This window comes from Lutjanus erythropterus, chromosome 13 (genome assembly GCF_056507025.1).
Source record: "Lutjanus erythropterus isolate fLutEry1 chromosome 13, fLutEry1.hap2, whole genome shotgun sequence".
In the NCBI taxonomy this organism is placed as follows: Eukaryota; Metazoa; Chordata; class Actinopteri; order Lutjaniformes; family Lutjanidae; genus Lutjanus; species Lutjanus erythropterus.
In genome coordinates this window covers 38534774-38549524 of record NC_139329.1, presented here as the reverse complement: position 1 = coordinate 38549524, position 14751 = coordinate 38534774, and the positions used below count along the sequence as shown (strand labels likewise).

At 39.2% G+C, this 14751-nt stretch overlaps 1 protein-coding gene across 1 annotated transcript; it reads left to right on the top strand.

Moving 5' to 3' along the window:
- Window positions 1–3182: 3182 nt before the first annotated feature.
- On the top strand, window positions 3183–14377 carry slc13a1 (solute carrier family 13 member 1). The gene is given in 15 exon segments (XM_084733737.1): window positions 3183–3335; window positions 4292–4420; window positions 4896–5032; window positions 5465–5631; window positions 7401–7452; window positions 7454–7655; window positions 7959–8116; window positions 8384–8503; window positions 11323–11421; window positions 11573–11674; window positions 12102–12193; window positions 12693–12787; window positions 13049–13210; window positions 13479–13616; window positions 13722–14377. Coding segments are annotated over 15 exon segments (1902 nt in total). The 5' UTR covers window positions 3183–3230; the 3' UTR covers window positions 13866–14377.
- The last annotated feature ends 374 nt before the right edge of the window (window positions 14378–14751 follow it).

Here is a 14751-nt window from a genome sequence, read left to right as displayed (position 1 = left end):
AGCCATATATCTCCTTCTTATTTTCTGTTGTTGTGAAGTTTATGTACATTTGTATATAACATCAACCTGCCAAGAGACTAATGTACGTTCAATAAATGCACTGTTTATTTTAAATAAATTTAAAAAAACTTTAAAAGCTTTGTCAACTAAAATGTGCATCATAGCCTACATCAACAGCTTGGTGCCTTTTCCTCTAAATTTTGGCGGTGTTCTTCTCAAATTTTCATAAGATCGCTATGCCACATCAAAAACAAGAAACGTCTTGGAGAAAACAGGTTGCAGACCCCTGCCCTACAGAGCTGTATACTTACATTATGCCAAGTAATTCCAACAATGTTCAAACCCAGAGAAATCCGAAATTTATTCAGGATAACGGTGCATTTCCTTCGAAGCACTATAACTTCCACAAAAACATGGGATACGGCAGATACTTCAGAGGGAAGTCTGCAAATATGTAAAACTTTATTATTACCTTGTCAATAAACGTATCAGCTGTGGTATTTGTGTAACAATGAAGAAAACAACAACTCCCATGATCCCATGCAACTTCGCAATGTTGTATGTTAGGTTGATGTTTGACATTTTTTCAAGCTGATATAAGGCTATGAGCCTAAATTAAATTAAAGATGGAAAACCATGCAGACGTCATTAAACTACATCTTTAGTTAATATTTTATTTTGAGATACATCCCCAGCAGCAGAACTTTTACTTTTACAGAGTATTTTTAAACTGTGGTTTGGAAATTGCTTAAAAAATTAAACACCATAAAAGTCTATATTTATTCTCAAACATTGGTGTTTAGTTTAGTTGGTGTAAAGTGTGAATTCAAATATTTCCAGCTTGGCTCAGATGCATCTCCTTTCCCTTCTGATAGGTTCAGTTAAAAATAATACTCCTGCATCTGGATAATAATCAGAGGTATTAGCCAAAGGTCACAAACAGACTTAGCAACTGTTTAACGTCTCTCTCAGGACCTGCAGATAAGGAGTTAAAGTACACCTGAAGACAAATGACACTGAGCTCAGTTTAACATCTAATGAGCTGCGAGGCCCATTAAGGCAGATTTTAATAGAACTGATGTATGCAGATGCTTTAACACCCACAGAGAGGCAGAGGTGAAGCAGGGCACCGAGGTAAAGTGTGTCGCTCTCATTATCAGGACGTTATTCTCTCCGTCGCTCTCTGTATGTTGATGTTTTTGTCTTAGTGATAACAGGTCTCATGACACAGTCGAACACGTGGAAAAATATTGACTTAGTCATGTGGATTTTTTTCTGCTGATAATTTATACGCAAATACATTGTGTTTCCTCACGAGATGCTGTTTTTTTTCAGTCAAATGGTGTCTGGTGTAATTATGTAATTAACCCAGATCTTACTTATCTGAACTGACCTTTATTTTTTTTTTTCTTTTAATTCCTATGAAAATTCCAAATATGTCAGGGTTACATTTGAGCCAATTCATTCTTAGCATCTTCTAGTAAATAAATGTAGAAAAGAAATATCCAGCCTTAAAATTTGAAGAAACACAAGTAACCCACAACAGTTAGCTTCCGAAGAAGCCTGAATGTTTGCTCAGTACCTCAGATGTAGTTATAAAATACACTCAAGTATCTAAAGTGAACTCATTGATCTTTACGGTCAATCTTAGACTTGTGTGCCAGACTCATATTTGGGCAAATATATGAAATGTTTAATGTTGATTTCTATGATTTTTACAGACTTCATGCAAGACAACTGAAAAGGCCCAATTATTTAGTTATTTTTAGAATGTCATTTATTTATTTATTTATTTACAAAATGCAAGGGTCATATTTGAAGTATGTTCAATTTTGGTCAATTTTAGAAAACCTAACACGTTATTTAGAGAAATGTATGTTTTTTTTTCCTCCGTCCTGTGTACAAACATCCTGATAGTGGCTGTTGCTGAAATTATTTAAATAACATCTAATATTTGCATTTTTATTGTAACATCCAGGGGAACTCGTTATTTTCACCACACCACTGCTGCTAACTGTAGCTGCTCTTGGCTAGTTAACTCAGTTAGCTGTGCAGTTAGGTGTGTTTAGGGTGTTGTGGTTGTGCCGTGTCCGTGTTTTCACTACGGACGCAGCAGCTTTGGACCAACAGGAGGAAGTTTTCAGGTTTTTTTAGTGACTCATTAACTCCTCTTGATGAATAACGTGACATTATGACTAGAGCTGAACAGTTTTGAAAAAATATCTGATTGCAGTTATTTTGACCGACATTGCAATTGCAAAATTATTTTCTGTATTAGAGGTGAGGATAATTTTTTTATATTCTTAGTTTGATTGAAAAACACGTTTAAATGACGATGATGTGATTTTGTTTTTGCAGGAATCTGTACCAAATGAAGGTGTTTTTTAAAAGTCTGTAGAATGTGATTTGTAGGACAGGACGTCTTTGCGTAACCACATTCATTCATTCAAGTTTTTTGCCAGAAACAAATATTGCAACTCCTGTGTTTTGAAAATTGTAGAAAGCCAAACTGTGCAGCCTTAAATATGAGACGGGACTGGGGCGGGGTAGCATGCTAACTTCAGGAGAAATCTCTGCAACTCTGTTATTTTGTCACATTCAGTTAAAGATTTTAGTTAATTTCTGAATGTTCTGAGCTAAACTTCTTACCTATTGTACCTTTAAAAGAAGCTAACTTCTGCAGATTCAGATGAGAAGATGGATATCACTTTCATTTCTGCACATCCAGTACAGAGTTAAGCCTGAGGAAGATGTTAGCTTTCCTCTGTTGGAAGAAAAGAAATCCACCCTTAAAGTGACTCAAAGTCTTTTCCATCTTTGATGCACTTTCTGAAATTCTTCCGAATCTCACTGAAAGAAAGAGATTGAGTTTTGAAGCTGCTAAACCTTTAAATTTAACTGCTCAAATATTAACATATTTATAGAAACAGACTGAAGTCCTTCTTTAAAGTGTCATAAATGACAGACTGTGTCGGATTATTATCTCATGTTTGTGTTGGGCCAGAGATAACCAATGATTAGTGAGCAGGTTTGCTGTCTTGCTCACACACATACCCTGTGACCTCGAACTGTTTGAAGCCGGAGCCTCAGCCTGACAGTGACTTCCTGCCATCTCAGTGACTGGTCAATTATCAGCCGCTGTAGTCTTTTAGCCTAATGACCGCTGGATAACACCAAGAGCCTGCAGACAAGAAGACGAGAAAAGAGACAAAGGACAACAAGAAAAGAGCATGCTGAGGAGGCTGAGCAGAGGATTGTGGAACTACCACAGCGTCGCCCTGATTGTTTTTACACCTCTGCTGCTGCTTCCTCTTCCTCTTGTCATTGGGACGAAGGTTAGTCTGTTTCACACACCAGCAACTAGACCAGTGCAATAAACAGCAATAATTATAATTAGAAAAGAAACAACTCTTTTGAAATTTAAAAATCAAGGTAACTGAAGTGATGAAGAGCTTCCTCTGAAAGACAAAGACATATGCTGCCATTGTTTTACAGTGGTAACTCTGTGTTCAGTATTTATTCTCTGCAGTATCATCTGTGTATTGCATCTGTTCCCTCCCCTTCCAGTGGACCACCATGGCAAAAAATATTTGGAAAAAATATGTACAGTAGTTTACAACGAGAGACATATAATTTTTGCATTTTTGTGTTTGAATTATGCCATGAATTACACGTCTGATGTTTGTTAATGTAAAAGATAATGTTGCTGGTCAAAAAAGTTGTAAAATTGTTGAAGCATGTGACACATAGAGGCGCAAAAGTTGCAAAACTAACGTCATAACCTTGTAGAGCTGGTCCCACATGCTAGCTTTTACAGAACTGGCTAAATCTCCGTTTGCACAGCTGCAGCTTTCATCTTGATTTTCACGTGTTTTAAAGTGTTTCCCATGAGCCACAGTGACAGCGATGTTGGTGTTGGTGACGTATATTGTGCAAAATGATTATGGATTAAAAATGATTTGTTTCTCACTGTACATCAGAGGGTGACACAGGAGTGGATTTTCACTCCTGTTGCATCCCACCCCTCTCATCCACAGTCTGTGCACTGGTCAGGTGGCTGCAACCAGCTGCCAGAGAAGACAGGAGAGAATAAAAAATGATTTGTCTGTATTTGTATGTTAATGCAGCACTGAACACTGACATCAGCATGCAACTGTGTGGCTTCTGATTGGTTATTTCCTGGATGTGTACGTTTATGGTAAACTGATGAATTAAATATATGCACTGTTGTGTTTTTTTAGTCCTCTATGACAGATACATGCAACAGTGTCTGTGTGTTTCTTCCCTGTAGGAGGCAGAATGTGCCTTTGTGTTGCTGCTGATGGCGACGTTCTGGGTGACGGAGGTGATCCCTCTGTCCATGACCGCCATGCTCCCCGCCATCTCCTTCCCCATGTTTGGCATCATGAAGTCCTCGGATGTGAGTCCACCTGTCTGTTAGCTGGACAATTCTTCAATCTATTTTCTACACATAGACACATAGAAACTTGTAATTGATCTATGGCCCCAACACACTTTCTTTACATTGAGAAATATTTAGTTACATCCATGTTCCTTTAAGAAAACACCAGCAACATGAGATGATAGCTGACTTCAACTTTATTCATTTCACCTTTTTCAGTTTCATTTTTTTCCCTCATGCCTGGTCCTAATAATCTTCTCTTGCTCTGAATATTTATCAGGATGCTTGTTTTTGCCATTTGTGCATTTGTTGATTTATTTACTTATCATGTTCTCATCTGTTTTCACTGTTTGCTCAGATTTTATTTCCTGGGCAGCAAGAGCGTGTAAACTACAAATTTTTATTAGAAACTGGGCTAAAGTTAAAACTATTATTCTCTACTCATACAGCATCACTTTCTTCTTAGCCTGCTCCCTCTCTGTTTCTCTTCTAGGTGGCGAAGGAGTACTTTAAAGACTTCCACCTCTTGTTGGTGGGTGTCACCTGCCTCGCCACGTCCATCGAGAAGTGGGGTCTCCACCGCAGAATCGCCTTGAGGCTCGTCACCATGGTGGGAGTGAACCCTGCATGGTGAGCACCACACTTCTCTGCTACAGGATTCAAATATTTACTTCATACAGGGTTGAATATGTGAAAACTTCCTTCCATGTGTAAATACCTCATCAACATGTCAAACAAAAAAAGTACAGTTTAAAGTTGTTTTGCAAACTTTTTTCATGTTATTGGCCACAAGAATGTTGATTTACATGTTTGCGATTCATTTAGATGTAGTAACAGCTGCTTTGTGGGTTTTTCTCACCACAGAACAAAGCCTTTCTAAAACATTCCCCAGAGAGGATGAATCTTAAAACTGTGTCTTGGCATGTTAGTGTGTGTTAGTGGATGAGATGCAGTCGACCAGGAGGTTACAGGGGCTTATAAAGTAGAGGTGACAGTGTGTGGTGGTGCATGTCGAGGTGTGTGTGACTGTTCCAGCTCTGACGCCCATGCTGTCATCTCCAGGTTGATGCTGGGCTTCATGTCCGGCTGTGCGTTCCTCTCCATGTGGGTCCAAAACACCTCGGCTGTTACCATGGTGATGCCCATCGTGGAGGCTGTTCTCCAGCAGATCCTGAGAGCCAAGGAGGTGGGGTGTGCAGGCGAAGACAACCCCAACCTGCAGCTGGAGGGTACCTGGATTAAAATTTTATTCTGTTTTTATACAGAGGAGCGTGTTGCGTGTGCTTTTAAACTGAAGACAACCAGTTCCAATTTAATAGTTAAGTCTATACGTCATCTACATAAGCGAACAAGATCATCAGTGAGAAGATCTGCCTTTTTATGTAGTTATTCTAAATGCCTGCCACTCACTGCCCCACAGTTAGTAGTACTTTAGCCAGTAAAAAGGAAGAGGAGGGAGATTTTTCTTATTTTATATGTTATGTTTTGTGGTTATGGCTGTGGAAACACTACTGCTTTTGTCCACAGGAGCCTCCAAAATCAACATAATCGCAAAACATTTATTTTCCTGAAGTCAAGAAGGGTAATATTTTAGGATATATGTAGAAACAACTGGATAAGTGTTAATGAATATTTTATTTGTAAACCAAATAATGAGCACAACCTTTTGTTTTGTCATGTTGTGATAAAACTAAGTGTTTATTAATGGATTGCCAACATTTAAAACTGTTGTTTACCAAATATAAAAGATAAAGAATGGCCAAGGGGATTTTCACAACTTGACAATCAAAATGTGTCCTTATTTTGTTGTTTTATCCCAAGCTGCCCTCCTGCCAATAAAAGAGTCGGCGTCAGGTCTGTCCACGGCTCGCAGCAGCTGCCTGTTGGCTTTGTGCCTCGGCTCCACGACGGTCTGCTCCACATTTCTGTTTTCGTAGCAATGAAATATTACTTTCTCTCAAATTTGAGGAGCAGAGCTTCTGGAGGAGCACTGAAGGGAGGGGTGGGTTTGTTTGGCTGTTCAAATATCAGCTGTCTTTCTCCAAAATGACTCACCCCACCTTTAAGTATCAATAATGTAATAAGGATATAAATTAAATATAACCATGGTCCATTTAAAAACTAAAAGGCACTCTGAGAGCACTCACTCCAACCGAGGCCAGATGTCCTGTCTCACAACGTTAACAAAAGTGAAATTTTGTGATTCAGATCCACTCAAAAGGATTTATTTTTTATTTTTTTTCAGATAGCATAGCTGAAGATACAACAGGGAGAGAAAGAGAGGGAGGATGATATGCATTGAAGGGCCACAGAGTGGGACTCAAACCCACGGCTGAATAGCTTAAAAGACAAATGGACAAAACACAGCCTAAATTTCAACGTCAATTTTTGGGTTAAATAAAGGCCACGACACACCGTCCAGATTTAGCCCAAAACATAACGTTGACATGACGTTTGGTGCTTGGTGGGATGCCCTCCTCAGCAGGGGTAACAGGCAATTCTGAGTGCTTTAAATAAAGCAGAAACACCAGGAAATGTATTTTATCATTCCACATTTAAAAACACAATGAGGAAACCAAAATAATTTAAAGTAGAATAAAATGGAACCAAAATATGCAATGGAAAAATAAAAGAGAGGAAATACAGTTAGAGTGCATCTATGTGTTGTCCTAAATCCAGTAAGAGACATTAAATTTCTGCAAAATAAATCATTAAGAGGCTTAGCCAAGAAACTGGCATGCAGACAGACATAACGTGAGTGAATGAATGAGCAGGAGACAAATTTTAGTCAAAGTCACACAAAGTTCTGAGGAGCGAGAGAGGAATTATCTGTCTAATCATGACTGTTAGCGTCACACTGGGAGCAAAGCATCACAGGCACACGTAGAGCTAATTTCCACCATTTTCTGCTAATTGCATCAAAAATTACCTCCTTAAATAGCAACACAGCAGCGCTACAAGAACAAGCGAAGTTAACCACAGTCTGATATTTTTGCAGAAACTGACGGCCATGTTGAAAAGACGAAAGAACCTGTGAGGTATGTGAAGGGCTGCTGGTCCTGTTCTGATGCCTTCACTGTCACTCTGGGCTCTTGGTGTTTGCAGCGTTCTTTGTTCTTGTCATTGCAGTACATTCAAAAAACATTAATACTGTATTTCTCTGTGTCTCAGTGACCAGAGGCATCCAGATGTTCCTGCAGAGACCTTTACATGTGTTCAGATACAGACGGTGTCACAGCCTGCTGCAGCTCAGGTACAAAAACCAAACAATACAGTTTGATTCTATAAAATTACTGTTTGTGATACTGATGATTCTGCAACTCCTGACACTGTTCAGAGTTTTTTCAATCGTTTTTGCTCATTTTTCAAAACAGCTGCTCAGTTGCATGCCTGAAAAAAGCAGTGACTCACCCCGTTCACATTTCAAAACCAAGTTTTTGTGTCATTAAATTGGCCACTGCCACCAAAATTAAAAAAGTTGACGTTTAGCTGGTGAGCAACCTGTCACATAATGCTTCCTTTGATGTGGAATTTCTCCCTCACTGTTGTCTTGCAGGTTGCTGCATGTCAGCCTGCAGCTCCCAGCAGGAGTAAACAGGACCTGATGGTTTGTAAAGCCATGTGCATCAGTGTTGCCTACTCCTCCAACATCGGAGGCATCAGCACGCTGCCGGGCACTTCACCCAACCTCATCTTCTCTGAGTACATCAAGCAGTGAGTACATGCTGAGCGTATACTGTACACATGAGACGGAGAAAAGGGCACGAAACAAAACAAATGTGAATGCATTTAAAGCAGCATGCAAAATTAATTTTAAAAAATCAATCTGTGTAAGGCTTGGTGTTTACTAAATATAAAACTACCATTTAAAATTTCCCTGTAAAGGGAGCAGAGAACAAAAACCTAAGGATGTAAAGCTGCTGTGTGCAGTTTTAATAACTGCAGTTAAATCCACCTCAAACACTGTTTTTTTAAATTCAGGATTTACTCAAACTGCGACTGCATTAACTTCGGGAACTGGTTCCTGTTGTGCCTGCCCATCAGTGTTATCATGCTGCTGCTGACCTGGATGTGGCTCCACTGGCTCTTCATTGGCTCAGAGTGAGTGTCAAAACACCATCTGTTCTGCTAATCGCCTCCTATCTGTGTTTTTACTCCAACTTATCTGTCTGCATCATGTTATAGTTCATACCATGCATCATTACATCAGTTCTTTATATTTCTCTCCATATTATCAGCTTTATCTTCTGTCTTTTCTTCTCTTTTTATCTCCTGTCCATTTATTCATTATAACAGCACACTGTATTCAGCTTCCCTTTTCACATTTCCATTACACATATCCCACTTTTTAAATTCAATTTTGTGTTTTATTGTTGTGAAGATGCAGTGCAGCCCAAGGCCACTATAATGAGCTATTTATTTCCATCATTTATCTTGTTGTACATGTTGAAGAATGTAATAAATAGCCATGACACACACACGTCTCTACAACGGTCCCCAGTAGATTCAATTTGCTGCAGCTAGCTCTATAATTAAGCTAATGTTATCTCCATCAGTTGGAAGAAAGCTCTGTCTCCAGCTGGCTCATTTTAAAAAGTGAATCTTGTAAACTGGTCTTACATGCCCTTGATGACTATATACATGACTGAGGCAGCTAATTTGTTACTCAGAGACTCTTTGGACTAGACCAACCAAATCTTTATTTATTAAACTTACATCTCTCTGCTAATTACCTGTACAATTTAGAGAAGATTACATATAACATACCGTTCACAATATTTATTTGAAAGGAAGAAGTCAAATATTGCAAACCCTAGAGACAGTTGCAACGTGATCAGGGAACAGTTGCATCATATTAAAATGACACTGAATTTCACTAATTAACATTTGTTTTTTGTCTCAATAAGTGTAGTATTCAAACTACATGCATTGTTTTACACTAAAATTATAGTATCATTTATTTATACAATAATATAATAGTGTTATTTATTTATTTAGTCATTTTAATCAAATAATAGTTATTGAGTTTTGATCGATTATCGTGCAGATGTTACAGATGCTGTTTAATCTTTCGGTATTTCAGTGTGAGACGAGAAGAATGGAACAATATGCGACACAACAAATGTTTATTAAACACATATTTATTGCACAAAATAACATTTGTTTTAAAAACTGATTTTTGTCACACTCTAGTGTGGGGCTTTATTTACCTCACAATGACTTGAGTATAGTGAACAAAGCTGTACAGTTTTGTATTTGGATGAACTGTGCTTTTATATAACTCACAATGACGTGTTTATGTTGTAAAATACTGCTGTGTCATCTGTTCTGATATTGCTGCTTAGCACTGTTGCAAATGTCCCCATCAGCCATGACAGAACATCATGTGCCAGCTATACACATTGACCTGCACACATGCTAAACATGTCACTTAGTGAGTCAACAAATCACTTTTCAAAGGTAAGTTTTAATTAATTCTTCAGGACAGTTTGACAAAAATAGAGCTCATGAAAAAAAAAAACTTTCATACCTCTAAAACACTCCTCCTGGTGGTGAGAGAGTCTTACTGAGCGTGTGCAGTATGAGTATCATCACTTAAAGCACTTGTTGCAACCATCCCCGGTCTCCCCTACCAGTTAAAAAAAACCTCACCTCACCTGCTGATGATCCACATAAAGGATGTGGAAATAAAGGAACTGACTTTTCTTGAGTTAGTTCTTGTGTTGCAGTGTTTCTTTGTTTGTGTATTTGTGAGGAAGTCCATTAGCTCTGCCCTGAAGCACAGCAAGTCTTCCTGGGGTCCACATTTAAAACTATACAATAAACATTACAGTCAAGACAAATGGCAAACATAAGACATACATTAGAGAATAACATTAAAATGTATGATTAAAACTAACACTCGTGTGTGTGTGTGTGTGTGTGTGTGTGTGTGTGTGTGTGTGTGTGTGTGTGTTCCAGCTTCCAACTAAAAATCCCCATATTTCTAACATCCTACAAATATGATGTCCTGAGGTGTTTTCTTATTACGCTTTTTAAACATTGATTTCTGTGTTGTTTTAGTCAATAACAGAAGTAAAGAATTCCATGTTAAGGAAATTAGTGTTTGCTTTCGGGAGAGAAACTCGCCTTTTCTTGCCCGTCTGGTTTCATACTGTTTGACTCTACACTGACAGTGTAAAGCTGGTTCTTCCTGTATATAGAGGACAAATGTAAGATCAGACGTTCATTTTAGTTTCAAACATCCTCCAGTTCTGTTTGGCTGATTACATATGTTTTCACATTTTTACTCAATATATTTTCACTTCACATAGCAAGAGTAAAGGCTAATCAGATGAGCACTAGCTGCTGTGTTTAGCTAACTCAGTTACAATATCTCAGGTAATGCAGAAATTGTCCTAACACAGAATAGATTTTCTAATGCTTAAAAACAGCCAAGAGGAGGAGCAAAATTATAGTTTTCACTCAGACCACTTGAATTACATTATGCTTAGCATGTAACATTCAGCCTAAAATGCAACTTTTACAAAACTTTTTTAATAAACTGTGAACCTTGGCAAGAGTAAAATAACCTTCAAAGACAGTGAACATGAGAATAACTCAGTTTTAGTTTGATAAATGTTTGATATAATCTCAGAACTCTGTGATACCTGCTTTCATTTCAACACAACCTGACACAGAGACGTGACTGTAATGCTAATGTTAGCATTAGCAGTGTGATGGTGTCAGACAGGTTAATTGCGAGCGCCGCTGGTCGCCACACATGCTCGGCAATCTTTTCATTAGCCGGTCGGCGACGTGCGCTCACAGTGTGCTTTTAACCAATCACAATCAATCATTCGGTTCACCGTGAGCATTCTCTGTCGTCTATCAATAATAAAATCTGTCTGTGTGTTCTGAACACACACTCTCACACACAGCTTCAAGTTCCTGTGGCGATGTGGAGGACAGCAGTCTGAGAAAGACAGGGCTACGAGAAAAGTCATAGAAGAAGAGTACAGGTCTCTGGGACCAATGAGGTGATCACTCATCCATCCACTCATTCATTCATTCATCTTTAATTTATTTCCTCTAATTCAGTTATTTATCCATACACACATATTCTCATCTATTCATCCACCCTTTCATTATTCATTCACTCATCCATTCGTTCTCCTTGTTTCCCTCCAGTTCTCAGGAGATCTTCACTGGTGTGGTTTTCCTGATGATGGTGTTGTTGTGGTTGACCAGATCTCCAGGTTTCATACCAGGCTGGGCGTCTCTCTTCCCTCAGTGAGTCACATTCCCCTTTTTATTTCACTGTCATTTATTTTGACTCAGTCCCATATATACACTGTGGATTAATCCGCTGCTGAAAATAGTCCCAACAATCAACAGCATCATTGAGCCTTTTTTACAGACAAAACTTTATTAGTTTTATTATGTTTTGGACTTATTTTTCAGTACATCTTCATTAGGAATCAACTGGCTTGAGACTGAGAGCCACAGACAGGATTTGGGAGTCCAGAAGTACCAAAACGTTGTTTTTTTGTCTTTTCATGGCTTTTATAAAACAACAACAACTAAGAAACTTAAAATACTAGAATATCTAAAATAAACCTCACATCTCTAAATGTTCTGCTCTTTTTTCCACAAACGCTGCACAAAATTTGCTGCAACGAATGTAATCCTCATGTTCTTGTTTTTCCTGTTCTTGCAGTCACTCGGGCTACATCACTGATGCCACCGTGGCTCTGCTGCTGGGCCTCCTCCTCTTCATCGTACCTGCCTACGGACCCTCCAGAAAACATGGTAACTTCTCACTAGCTGGCTGGAACATGATGATGTCATAGACTGTTGTGTTCTCCAAATATGGAACCATTCATCTTCACCTCGCTCTTTTTCCTATTTCAGTTTTTATTTCCTCTTCTCTCCATTAGGTGCTAATATAATGTAGATATTACTCTGTATTTCTTTGAATTGTAGATTTCAATTTTGGTTTTAGCTATTCCAGGAGAAAGATACGTGATTGTTGAGCCTCATTTCCAAGTCATTAGTTACTAACAAACAACAAAAAACTGACCTGTGATTGGCCAAAGTATCTCATCACGAGCTAGATTTTCTGAAGCCTGAAAACAGAGGTGAGAGGAGGAACAAAAGTCTGGTTTTCTCTGTTATGCTTAAAAACCTTTGCCTGATGACACCAAAAGTAAACGGCCTACCCCAGCTTTAATTGTGGAGAGAGACAGCTTCTGTCTGTCTGTCTGTCTGTGAGGATGTAAGCAGGATCTTTTTATCTCCTTCCATCCAGAGGCCATGATCTCCTGGAAGGACTTCCAGGCCTCCATGCCGTGGAAAGTGGCCCTGCTGGTCGGTGGAGGCTTCGCACTCGCTGCAGGCACAAAGGTGGGCTGTGTCTGTCTGTGTGAGACATAAACTTCATCATACATTCACCATAAAAACTTCCTAAAACAATGTGTTAACTTTCAAAAAGAGGCACCCTTCTGTCAGAGCTTACAAGGAATAATTTGATGAGAAAAGGGAATACATGGCTTATTGCAGTTTGGGTGAACTGTCCCTTTAATTGGCTAACACCAGAATAAAAGCTACATTAAAACTGGTTCAAAACATGAGCGTGTGTGTGTGTGTGTGTGTGTGTGTTTGCAGGAGTCAGGCCTGTCTTTGTGGGTGGCTGAGCTGCTGACACCTCTGGGTGATCTGCCAGTCTTGGCCACGATCACAGTCGCCTGCATCATCGTCACCACGGTAACAGAGGTGGCCAGCAATGCCGCCACCATCACCATCTTCCTCCCCATCCTCTCCCCTCTGGTGGGTTCACAGTGTTTTAGACTCTACACACACTGAACACAGACTGTCTTTGGTTGATAATACTTTTTAATATTTTCAGTATTTATATATTTAGTTAAAATGACTGATTAAAATGTATTTTGGTTTATACATAATTTCAGAATTAGGCAAAAAAGCAGCAAGAAATCCCTCTTTGATCACTGTCACTGTTAAATTAGCAATTATACATGATAATTATGTCACTGTGGACGTATTTGGATTGATATTTGTGTGATCTGTCTCTCTTCAGGCAGAGGCCATTCATGTCAACCCGCTGTACGTCCTGATACCCACCACCCTGTGCACATCCTTCTCTTTCCTGCTGCCGGTATCCAACCCGCCCAACGCCGTCGTGTTCGCCTACGGACACTTCAACATCATGGACATGGTGAGTCCTGTGATACAAACACAGCAGATCATAATTCACCCTCAGACTCAATGCATGAGAAATGTAATTCTGCATTTTAAACCATAACTTTTGTGTCTGCTGCAGGTGAAGGCGGGACTCGGCGCCAACGTGATCGGCGTCCTCTGCACCCTGTTGGCTGTGGCGACATGGGGAGTTCCATTATTCTCTCTGAATACGTACCCTGACTGGGCGCCGGTCCTCCCTGGGCCCAACTCCACAACACCTTGATGATGGGTCCCCAGACATGGATCTCAAAGTGAGAGTTTCGAAACACCAACAAGGGGCTTTATTAACAAAGAACCTTAAACTTTATTAGCTGTTCTAAAAAAATCACTGTAAATCACAGCCTCATGTGTCTTTTTACTTTTATAAAATGGTTACTACATGTGCCTAGTGCCTTTATTGATAAAAAATAATTATTCTTCCACCAAGTGATGCAGTTCTTCGGCAACGTTTAGCACAATTGGTTACCAGTTAATACACAGATGCAGGAGGACGCACTTTCCAAAAGCTCAGTGTTTCTAAGACTTTTACATCACGAACCACCTCGTAAAAAATGTAATTAAATTAAGCTCCCCAAAGACCGATATTATGATGGACATTAAAATACAGTAGTGAAGCCATTCAGTTACAGACGGGTCACACAGGAAACAGGTTTCTTCCTAATACAAAGATTACTTATTGACAAAAAGCCGCCTTCACAGTAAGGCACTGGCTTTCTGCATCACAGTTTAGCTTGTAGCTAAAGACCCCAAAGAAGAAGAAGAAAAGTTTGTGACAACAACAAACAAACATGGCGACACTGGAGGAGGCTGAAATAATGTACTTTTTGAGAAAGAGGCAAAAGCGGGAAAGTAATTTCCACTATTTCCAGATTTTTAAAACTTTTTGTTTTGTTGTGTCCTGTGGTCGTTTCTTGGTCGAAGGCCACCTTCCTGCACTGTCCCCACGACTGCTGGTGGTATTGCTCGATTTCATCTGTATCCATGAGTTTTCAGAAAACACGCACAGAAATATTGAAGAAATGAACACAGACAATTATCAGAAATCTAATGTTCAAAATGAGCCTTAAAAATTGGATGCTTGCAATTGACAGCAAAACTATGGAAAGGTG